The sequence below is a fragment of the Anoplophora glabripennis genome, unplaced genomic scaffold (genome assembly GCF_000390285.2).
Source record: "Anoplophora glabripennis isolate ALB-LARVAE unplaced genomic scaffold, Agla_2.0 scaffold175, whole genome shotgun sequence".
Lineage (NCBI taxonomy): Eukaryota > Metazoa > Arthropoda > Insecta > Coleoptera > Cerambycidae > Anoplophora > Anoplophora glabripennis.
Window position 1 is genome coordinate 821,031 of NW_019416926.1, and position 12,265 is coordinate 833,295.

At 33.3% G+C, this 12,265-nt stretch overlaps 1 protein-coding gene across 3 annotated transcripts in view; it reads left to right on the forward strand.

Moving 5' to 3' along the window:
* The window catches only part of LOC108904790 (protein kinase C-binding protein NELL2-like), a 269,898-nt gene that overhangs the window by 230,097 nt on the left and 27,536 nt on the right, over positions 1–12,265 (forward strand). For all 3 annotated transcript variants that reach the window (XM_018707465.1, XM_018707466.1, XM_018707467.1), the window contains one exon: positions 3,153–3,570. In XM_018707465.1, coding sequence (XP_018562981.1) covers positions 3,153–3,422 — 270 coding nt within the window. In that variant the 3' untranslated portion in view covers positions 3,423–3,570. The remainder of the gene's footprint in view (positions 1–3,152; positions 3,571–12,265) is intronic.

Here is a 12,265-nt window from a genome sequence, read left to right on the forward strand (position 1 = left end):
ATATGGGTCCAGGGTTATCAAATGAAGTGTCTTCTGTCATCCTAGGCACTTAAATCGTCTTGTCCGGGATAGGAGGTGATACTAAAAACTTTTTTTTAATTAAATCTATGAAGGGTCCACCTTGTAATTTTTTTCGAAAAATATGTGTTCAGGATTATCAAACGATATGTCTTCTGCAATCCTAAGTCATTAAAATTGCTTGTCCGGATGCGAATGCTTCTGTACAACTTTTATTACGAGTATTTCAATTTGATAATGGACGGAGAATCTGCACACCCTGTAGTTTTTGAACAGAATTGTATTTTGGATGTTCTAGAGATGTGCCCTTTATTGTCCTAAACTGATAAAATTATCTATTTGTGTGCAGAATCTGGTCTGCGAATTTTTATATTTTATGGATAACTTTTATGGCTAACTTCACTCAAGTCACTTTTCCTGAAAAACAATGATAGTCGTGGAAATAAACCACTGAACCTCTGAAATCTGTGCAGTAAGATGGATCGTGATACGGTTTTTTGCATTCGATTCGTTAGAGCGTCCAGAGAGTTTGTGACCCTATGTGATCAATGAGAAATAAAAATTGCATCGGTGCATAAGAAAAATGCATTTTTAAAATTGCAACTCGTAGAGTTAAAATATGAGAAATTTATAACTCGGAAAATATTGACGGAAATGAGTTCAATTTTGCTACTCGGGGGTTTTTGGGGTCGCTGAACACGAATATCACGACGGCAGCGGTCTCCGAGGTACCTAGTGCCCTAGGGTGGCCGGTTTCAACGTCGTCTCCTGGAGTTTTGTGGAAATTCGTTATAAACTTAGCCGAAACTCGTTACCTCGGGGTTTTTGGAGTCGATCAACACGAATATCACGACGGTAACGGTCTCCGATGTACCTACGAGTAGTAAAATTTAACTCATTTCCGTCAATATTTTCCGAGTTGTAAATTTTTCATATTTTAACTCTTCAAGATGCAATTTTAAAAATGCATTTTTCTTATGCACCGATGCAATTTTCATTTCTCATTGATCACATAGGGTCACAAACTTTCTGGACGCTCTAGCAAATCGAATGCAAAAAACCGCATGACAATCCATCTTACTGCATAGATTTCAGAGATAAGGCCGTTTTTAGTGCTTTATTTCCTCGACTATGACATAACAAGGGAAGAATACAGAAAAGTCAACAGAAGAGTTAAACAGGAAGTTGTAAGGAAAAAGAGTCAATCTTGGGTAAAAAAAGTGCGAATATAGAATGCGAAAGTAGGTCTATAAGAAAATAGGATCTGATATAGGGAATATAACAGAAACAGAGTGGGTTCGTCATTTTAACTAATGGAATAGGAACGACAACCTTCTTACGAGAACATCATGAAATATCTAATGTGACTCATATAAATCTCCAAACTATCCAAGTTCGTGAACCAATAGCATACACGAAGCTGAAAAAGTCTCTAGGGCCCGGAATTCATAAAATATGGACCTGAGAAACTTGTAAGGATGCCAGCCGGCCTTATATGAAAGATGCCTAATTGGTGATCAAACATCTAAAGAACGGAGAACTTTCTATACATCCACTATTTATAAAAAGGGTCAGAAAATCCAAAAAATGAATGTGTTGCTGTCATACCGACAATAGGAAGGATTTGATTGATTACTTGAAACCTTCGAGCATATATTACTGGAGGTAGCATGCCATTGCGAAAAGTGTGGCTGAGTGTGCGAGAGAGACAGACCATATCTTAGTACATGCTGTCTCACTCTAGCACTTACGCGATTGGTTGGAAATGAATGCTCGCGCTAATTGGCTCCCGCAGTTAAAGCGAAGAATGAGACAGCATATACTGAGATACTGTCTGTCTCTCTCACACACTCAACCACACTTTTCGCAATGGCATGCTACCTCCAGTAGTATATGCTCGAAGGTTGAAACCATATGGAAAATCACATTGTCAATAACAAGACAAACAACCGGAGCAACAAGCAGGATTTCGAGCATTAAAAACGTAATCAACGAAATAGAGAAACGCATGTTTCTTCCATAGTTGAAAAAAGCATATGACAGCGTCCCAATATCAGAGTTGTGTAGAATGATGGAAAAACTAGATATAATACCGGCTTTAATTCAGGACATCCAACTGTATTATAAACATAACTCTTGCCGCAGTTAGAATTGGTACATCCTGCTAATATTATATAAGAACATCGGCTTAAGGAAGGTAGGTTAGATGAACATAGAGGCAGAATTAGGGCTCTTAAGTTCATTTCAGTTCTTTTTGGTTCTAATATTGCTAGGGACGGAACCGCTCCTCAGATAATGATGATTCTCTGAGGAGTTCCACGGCCCCTCCTAGAGAGCCCAGAAAAAAACGTTCCAATATATTTTTGGTCGGACTAGCCGGCTGACCAGCTGGTCCCTCAAGGCCCACTCCAATAAAAAATCCTACCTACCTACGTCCATGCATCTAGGCCTGCACATTACAAAAGTAGGAGTGACCCGGGAGGTCCTTCTTGAGTTGCCGTTGACGTCAGTGCGCCTCCAATCGAGTAGGTTAGAGATGAAATTTACTAAAATACGAAACGTCGTACTTATTCAAATATAGGAAAAAATGGCTTTATGAACGTGTTCTATCATTATCATTGTTATTATCATAATCATACCATTAGCTTTATCATTACTATTACCATTGCTATGTGTTATTATTATTCTACAATATTTCCCATCTATAGTCTATAAAACGAATTAAGTATTCAATTTTCTTTTTATTAAAATAATAAAATACAAAACTAAATTTAAATTATACTAAAGGATAAATGAAAAAAAAATAATAGCAGGCAATATCATGTGACGAGTTTAAATAATTACGTAATTTTGTTATTAACACGTTATGTATCTCCAATATCATTAACCTCGCTGTTGGAAGACCGTTTGTGTATAGACGTTTCCCTTTTTCAGGGCATATAACGTAATATTTATTATTTCTTACTCCAAATGTTATTGGAATAAGCGAATTGCCTTTAGCAATTTGTTTAAATAATTAAAGAAATTATTTTTGTAAGACCAAAATTGCAGTTATATATTATCACTTATGAAAGACATTCAATAATAGTTTTTCAATTTTAAGACATATATAATACGTTCATTACTTTTTTTAGGACGGAGTGCTTTGCTGTAGTTATAGTTACCATTGCGGTAACGATACAGATCCAGTTGGATTCGATGGAATGGTGGCCTCTACTGCATCTGGAGATGGATATATTAGTGGCTTTTCCGGTAATAATACAAAAACGACCTTTGATGTTACTGAACAATATAATAGTGCTCTGCAAATGGGTAGTTACAGTAATGAGTTCGTCTATATCAGTGACTCGTCTAGGGATAACAAGACTGAAAAATCATCAACGAAAGGACCATCAAGAGGATGATATTTTACAGTTTCGGACTAAGCTTACATTCCTCGGCACTTGTGATTCCTTGGTGCAATAGTATTTGTGTTATTTGGCTAATTCTGTCTTCCTAGTTACGTAGCAGGGATTTAATATACTGCAATAGCATCAGCAAATTACAGTATAGGTAAGCAGTTGAAATTTTGAACGATCAAATAAGGGCAAATGTATTCCCCAAATTATAAAACTAATTTAGACAATAACAATAGTAAAATAATATGTTGTACATAAATCTATTGCAAGAAAATGAGGTAAAAAGAATCTTGGAGTAGATAATATAACACAAATTTTATCCACTAGCCTGACTTATTTATTTTATTTTATTCTTCGCATTTTAAATCCTAGCTTATTCGTTGCACAAAATGTGACTTAGATCGTCCTAGAATATATGGTTTTTAAAGAAAAGGGCGTAAACTACCTACATCGAAATCGAATAATTATTATGGAAGTTATTCAAGAACTCACTTCAGAATCATTTTGAGGTTATAAATGTTTTACATTAGTTTGGTAAATTTAAAAAAGTTTTTTGAGTGTATGGTATCAAGAATTTTTAACAAATGTTTTAATCGATGTTTATGCCTATACAGGATGATTCACAACTTATCCAAACAAATTTGGGAATTGATGCGGCATGGGAAATGGAGTTAATAACTTTAAAAAAATTGTAAAATCCTTATAGTTTCCGAGAAAAAAAATTATTGAAGTTATAGTACATTCAACCAATACATAGCTGGACAACTGTAGTCCCTAGCGTCATTCGTAATACGCGTGGAGAGCCATCTGACTCCTAATACTGAAATCCGTCGTTGCGGTAGTTTTTACCTGTTATCTGTGGTGTTTACAACAGTTTTTTAGTAGTTAGTGTCAAAAATGGTTTGCGTGTATAGCAACTCGGAGTTGATGGATATCGTTTTAATTTATGGTGAAGCATTTGTGTTATGGTGAAGCAAGACATCACTTGTGTTAGTTCGTAGAAAGTAAGACGGACCCAAATGTGTTTACACGTGAGTGGATAAAATTTTGAACAATTGTTGTTGTAACATCGGGTATGTCAAATGATTTTATTATTTAAAAACACAAATTAATTTTATTAATTAATAAAGGCAAAATCAGTTGAATTTGCCGATATAAAATAGGTGCTATAAAATTCTATATATTTCTTTCTTTGCGAAAGTTTTTATCCGTTTTTATCACACCGCCATGACGGTCGCATTGTGCTACGTCAAGTTTTACAGTGGACCAGTTTCCAGTTCCGTGCTGAAGTGTATTTTTAAATCAATTTCGAACTGCCCTTTTTGATTTTTTCTTTACAAAATTGTATTTGTAAGGGTCCCCTGTACATCCAGAATTTTTTTTTGGATAAGTTCTGAATCACCCTGTATATTGTTAACAATGAAAAAGGGATAATTAAATCCCGAAAGCTCGAGTAGGTAATAAAAACAGTTCACTTTTATATCAGCAACTTGATTAATTGCAGAAGAAAATTATCAAAAATTTGATGTTTAATAACACTTTAATAGCGATTTCCTGCTAAACGGTTACATTTATCGGCTTGAATAAAGAGTACATAATTTTTTCAGATATTGTTTCTTTTTTCAATGCGATGCGATGTCTAGCAAGAGGAAAAAGGAAAACAAATTTTGAGTTCTAGGTAAGGTGCCCTCTAGCGGCGCATAATGAAACTTTTCTCTGACTAGTCCAATAGAGCGTCATCTGCTTAATGGGTGTGCCAAATGATAGACTAATCAAACTTGAATGAAAAAAGTTATTTAAATAGAAAAATTAAAATAATGAACTTTGACAAGTTGTAACCAACCAGTAATTTCCACATTTCGCCACCTTGTTAGTAAAGGTCCAGTGAAACATATGTTGAACAGTAACCTTATCATTGAAATGAACTCTCTTTCCCTTAACTGGTGGTAACTTCACGTCCATTTCTAACGCTTTTAAATTCAACATTAGCAGGTTTTTTAGTATAACATCACAAGGCGCTTTCTCTTTCTAATAATTTTAGCTATGCATTTGAGAAGCAAATTGAGAAGCAAGGCCGCAGAGCAGGATTCAGTAGTAGAGGTTCAGTAAATTTTTAGTTCAAGCAGAGAAATTCCAGATGAGGCACTACATTATACGTACTTACTTGAGTATTTATTCTCTTGGACTTGAAATACAGAGGTAGATTAGATTAGAAGGTTGATAAAAATAATAGTTGAATGAAAATTGGTTAGAATCTGAGTGGAACGGTTCCGGCAGCACTACGGGTCATTTAATTCATTAATAAAAGGCAGGTTTGTGATCTGTCGATTTCACATGAATACAGATCAATAAATTGTTTTATATATTTAAAGGTCCAACAAATTTAAAAATACAATTGTACAAATCAAAATTTTGAAACCAAATAGTAAAATTCTTGGGACATACATTTGAAGGAATAGTATTAAATCCTGAAAAAGTCGCAGCAATTTTAAAATTCTCAATAGGTACCTAAAACAAAAAAGGAAATCATTTTTAGATTATTCCAAATTAAAGAAACCTATGACTTTATATTTCAAGGTATAAGGTGAAATGTGCAAAAAAAGAGTGCACAAAAGAAATTGTAGATACAGTTTTAATATGTATAAACAATTTTGACCAATAGCCATATTTTAACAGCAAATGCTTCAAAACATACATTGAAAGTATTGCTAAGGAGGAATTAGGTAATAATAGATCTACTATCAAGAACATTGGGCGAATTTGAAAAAAACGTACTCAGTCATTGAAAAAAAAACTATTAGGCTTAGTTTCAACAACCCAGTGTTTTAGACCATACCTGTATGTAATATATATTACAGACCGTTAAGATGGTTACTCTCCTTAAAGGCATACAAAATCCAAATACATAAAATGGAGTGTCAACTTACAAGTAATGACCACATTTATATATAAAAAAGAAAAATTAAATACGACTTATTAGTTTTCATCACCAGTTATCGTTAGTCACCATCATCAGTCATCATTATCAATCATCGTCATCAGTTATCATCATTAGTCATCACCATCAATCATCATCATCATAATCATCAGTCTTCATTATCAGTCTCCATCATCAATCATCATCATCAATCATCTTCATCAATCATCTTCATCAATCACCTTCATCAGTCATCATCATCATCAGTCATCAGTTAGTTATCTCATCAGTCATCGTCATCAGGCATCACCATTAGTCATCTTCAGTCTTCATTATAAATTATTATTAATCATCATCATCATCTAATTTTTGCTGAAAGGACTTCTATAAATAGAGAAATTAAAAATAAGGAATAGTCTCAAACTAAGGTCATTTCAAAGACTGGTTCTTCCTCGATTGTGGCCTGGCTCGATTTTATAAAACATTCAGTATGTAAAATTTAAAAGAATCATCTAGTTGTTAAATCAATTTTTCATCAAATATTAGTAGAAGTAGAAAAAAGTAAAAGGAATAAGGGAAACATTCGGTATTCGAGTATACAGTTTCAAGAAGGGATCTGGTTAGTAAATATAAAATGTTTCACCAAAAGTTTCAACAGCTGCAATAGAAAAAGGTAAAAGACATAAGAAAACGTCTGGTGTCAACAGCTGAGATTTATTGCCCAGTCGCCCAGTTCGGCTGTCCGTGTGCGCATTCTTCTCAAATATTTCAATGCCGAGTTGCTGCGGCAGCGACCGAACCACTTGGTTCTTCAATTGAGATCAGAAATACTATAAATGAGGATGTCTTTCATTAAATGTGTGACACATCCTGTTCAGAATCTTGTTACATTCGTCATAAATAAATATCACTATTCGAATAATTATTTACTTAATCCATTTTTAGGAACACAGGACATAGTCTATATTTTCATAGGTAACTATGAGTTTCTTACACAAAACATGATTTTTGGCATTTTAAACAGAGAAGCGGCGATAAATCAGAAACCATCAGGAACTATAGCAACTCTTGTATATACTGACATAGATTTTTCTAGTCAATTCAGAAATTTCAAAATATATAGGGTGTTCCATTAAAACAGAATGTTTTATTTTCCTCGGGTTTGTCAATTAGTTTTCAGGACCCCATATAAAACTGATTAATTTTGAAAACAACGTAAAGAACCCCATGACATCTACTTTCATTGACCCCAAAATAAAGAAACAGTGCTGCATGAAATTTTTTAAGCTTGAAAAGGCTAATTTTAAATATGAAAAATTTTAAATATAGAATATGGCTAATTTTAAATATGGAAAAGTTTATACAAAGCGATCCAAAAATTTAACCTAGAATTCAAAAATGCAATAATATACTCGATGTTCCATTAAAATAACAAAGTTTGTGGCAACTTCCGGTGTAAGCGGAAGTGCAACAGTTTTGAAAATATTTTCATTGAAAAGTTCATGGCCGGTAATATGGGAATTCAAATTTTCAACAAAATCCTATCATGGTGACTTCATATCCTTCTAATGAACCAGTTGCGTGAATAGCCCTGTATATTGTCGCAAAAACTTTTGCTTGAAATATAGTAGGAAACCTCCCCAGACTGTAGCTTAACAGTCTGAGTCCATATATTCCTGCATCCGTCCATCTGGCCATTTTGGAGCCAGCCGTAAACCATACCATTTTTTCACGGTATTAAACTTTCCCTTCCATTTGCTTTGATCGAATAAAAATGCGAGGCTCAAATGGCTTTTAGAAGTGAAACCTTGGAACCATTTCTAGAATTGGTTCCGACATAGATGTGTCCATATTCCTGGAATGGGGACAACATCTCCAGTCGTTATTGTTCTTAAGTTGGTATGCTGCTAACCAGGTTTCTTTTGCCACCAGTATATGAAGCAGTGGTAGATTTAGTATGACTTCTCGCGCAGCTGTCGCGGAAACAGGGCCCATGTTCTACCGATAAGGCGAAGCCATACACATAATGTCTGCTATGAAAACATTTTATTAAAATTAAAAATAGGAATGTGATATGAATAAATAAAAAAATTCGGTAATAGTTGTTCACATTATTGTTGTTTATGTAACAGACAGCACATTGTCACTCGTAATCTGGATATAGATAGCTAAGACAAAGTCTAAGCAAGCATCCAGGCAAGTACCGATGTGAAGGCAGCAGCCAAAGTTAGCATGAATATTAAATTTGTTTTACTATAATTAATTTACATAAAACCAAATTAAAGAGTTTTCTCTAACAATTTAAAGCATGTGATATTTAAATAATACTAATGATTTTTATATTTCTAGTCGCTACTAAAATAATTAGGGTGGTTACTAACCCTTTAAAAGTATCTTCAAACATTTTGTTCCATACAGCCTCCTTAAAATTTTGCAAATACATCTACCTTAATATGAATTAGTAATTTTTGGGATGTCCGGCTCGCAAACGAAATTTATTGACGTATTTTTAATATCAACCTTCTGAGGGGCATCAAACATAAAAGATGAATAATTTTTGCGCTTCAGATTCGCTAACCAATATTTTTTCCTCAATAATTAATTATAAAAGTGTCAAATTTAATATTTACTAATGACTTTTAGGTAGTTCGTTCACTGATTAAAAATGTTTGAAGGTAGTTAATAATAACCATCCTATAATATCTTGGCTCGCAGTCATACGATTCGTTTAAAATTTCAGAAGATCAAATTTAATGTATTTTATTGCTTTTTTGATGTCTCGTTCGCTGACAAATTTTTTGGGGGGTAGTTGACATTAACCTTCAGAAACACTTATTCTTATATCTCTACTCACAATAATACGATACGCTTAAAATTTCCGGAGATCAAATTTAATGTATTCTTATGATTTTTTGATGTCTCGTTAGCTGAAAAATTTTTTTTCTAATCATAAATCATAATCATAATCATAAAGTATAATCATAAATCATAAATCATATATCATATCGTATATCATATATCATATATCATATATCATATATCATATATCATATATCATATATCATAAATCATAAATCATACATCATTAGGGTTGCCAGACGTCCCGTTTTTTCCGGGACCGTCCCGTTTTTCAGAAGTTTGTCCCGCGTCCCGGGCAAGGAATTAACGGGACGCATATTGTCCCGTAATTTAACTGTGACAGAAATTCAGCTGCCACTGCTGCGCGCGCAAACTCATGTAGTGCAGAGTGGGAATATGATTAAAGTCGCCGCAAGTCACAACCAGCTGCAGTCTGCAGTCAACAGCGTACGATGTACCTACGCATTGCCATTATAGCAGTCTAATTGTGAGTTTTGTCGACTGCTTAAGGGTTTAATTTTATTTATATGCAATGAATAATCCTAGTAGCAGCGGAAGCGGAGTTGGTGATCCCGTTCCACCAAAAAAATCGAAACGATTGTGTTCATATAGAAGTGAATGGGAAAAAATTAAACCTTTCAGTGAATGGTTGCGAAATTCCTACGAGAGTCAGAATAAGGCTTTCTGTAAATGTTGTCGTAAAGAATTTTCCATAGGGCATGGTGGAGAGAATGATTTAAAACAGCATGCAGCTTCAAAAAGCCACAAAGATAATGCTATTAGAGTAAAGCAAAATAATTTAATAAATACATTTTTCGAAAAAAAAGACGAGCCACTTAACGTTCAAGTACTTGCTGCTGAGGCTACCCATGTTTATCATATAGTTAATCACCATCAGTCATATTTATCCAATGATTGTATGTCAAAATTATTTGCTGTTTTATTTCCTGATTCAAAAATTGCAAATGGTATTGCCTGTGGACGGACAAAGGCAGAAGCTATAGTTAAATCAGTTTTAGCTCCGATATCTCTGGAATATGTTGAAGTATTGAAAGAAGATAGTGGCGTCTATTTTTCAATTTCGTCGGATGCATCAAATAAAGGTAGTACAAAAATGTTTCCTATATGTGTACGATACTGGACAATCGAAGAGGGAATTCAAAATAAATTGTTGGATTTTTACGAGGATCCGAATGAGACGTCAGACGATATTTCAAACCAAATATTACGCAGGCTTGAATTGTTTGGACTTAAAATTGAGAATGTATCTGCATATAGTGCCGATAATGCCAGCGTTAATTTTGGTATTCACCATTCTGTATATCAATCTTTAAAAGGCAGTAACTTTCGAATTCTGGCAGCCGGTTGTCCTGCTCATATATGTCATAATTCTGCAAAACATGCTTGTAACAAATTAACAGTTGACGTAGAGATAGTTGTTATTAAAATATATAATTACATTAAAGGAAGTGGGCATTCAAAAAGAGTAAAAGAGTTCAAAGAAATTTTTTATTTTCTTGAAATTGAATATGAATCCCTGCTTCGCCACGTTTCCACCAGATGGCTTAGTCTTCTTCCGGCACTCGACAAACTAATTAGTTTCTGGCCAGCGGTAAAGTTTTTTTTTCTGTAACTGGGAGCCGACAAATGTCCTGCTGTTCTTTGGAAAATATTTAAAGGCGACGAAAGTGAACAATCTTCTGAAGACACTTGTACAGTAACCGAAATATATTTGTACTTTTTACAAAATGCACTGCGTATATTTCAAGAAACTATATTGTGGCTGGAAAAATCAGAAGCTACGTCATTTGAACTGTATTCAAATATCAATTCTTTGAAAATGAAATTAAGACAGCGAAAAGAAGATGAATTTTTTGGCTACAAAGCAGGAGTGGCACTTTAGAAAATGTCTAGTACGCTAAAGGCAACTGTAACAAATGAATTTCTGTGTTTTTACACTACTGCAATAAACTATCTTGATAAGTGGTTTCCTTTTGATGAAACTTCGTACCTGTTCAAAATAATTCCATTAGCTTTAAATTATGACACGTCCGATATTAGTTTTTCACTTTTAACTGATATAGTGGAAATGCTGCAACTAAATATTGACTATGATAGTTTATACGAAGATTTTAGCGCCATTAAAACGATTATTCCGTCTGTTAGAAAAATGTCTGGAAGTGTAAGCAAAAAATGGCAAACACTATTTAAAACGAAGCAAGATTTTCCACATCTTAAAAAATTATTGCAGTTTTTATTCAGCATCCCAGTTAGCAATGCAGCAACGGAACGAATTTTTTCATTAATGGGTAACGCTTGGCGAGATGAAAGAAATCGGTGCTCAGCAGACCTAATTAAGAGTGAATTATTGATAAAAGTCAACTTTAAGCTGTCATGTAGGGAATTTCACAGCAAAATTAAAAACGATCAAAAGCTTCTCAAAATTGTGCAGTCTGCAAACAAATATAATTAATTAGTATAATGTCATTATGTATACATATTTATAACCATATTAATTTGAAGTTGTTATGTGTTTGTTTACACACATTTTATTTTATTTATTTTATAAGAAAATATATTTACATATTTGTTTCGTTCATATTACCTACAGCAGTTTATTTATTTTATTTAAATATATTATATTTCTTTCTACTTCTTCTCTTTACTTGGTTTTTCAAATGTCCCGATTTTTTTTTAGTATGTCCCGTTTTTTTACCGCTCTTTTAGCAATAGTCCCGTTTTAACGTAAAACCGATCTGGCAACCCTATACATCATACATCATAAATCATAATCATAAATCATAAATTATAATCATAATCATAAATCATAAATTATAAATCTTAAATCTTAAATCATAAATCATAATCATAAATCATAATCCTAATCATAAATCATAATCATAAATCATAATCATAAATCATAATCATAAATCATAATCATAAATCATAATAATAAATCATAATCATAAATCATAATCATAAATCATAATCATAAATCATAATCATAAATCATAATCATAAATCATAATCATAAATCATAATCATAAATCATAATCATAAATCATAATCATAA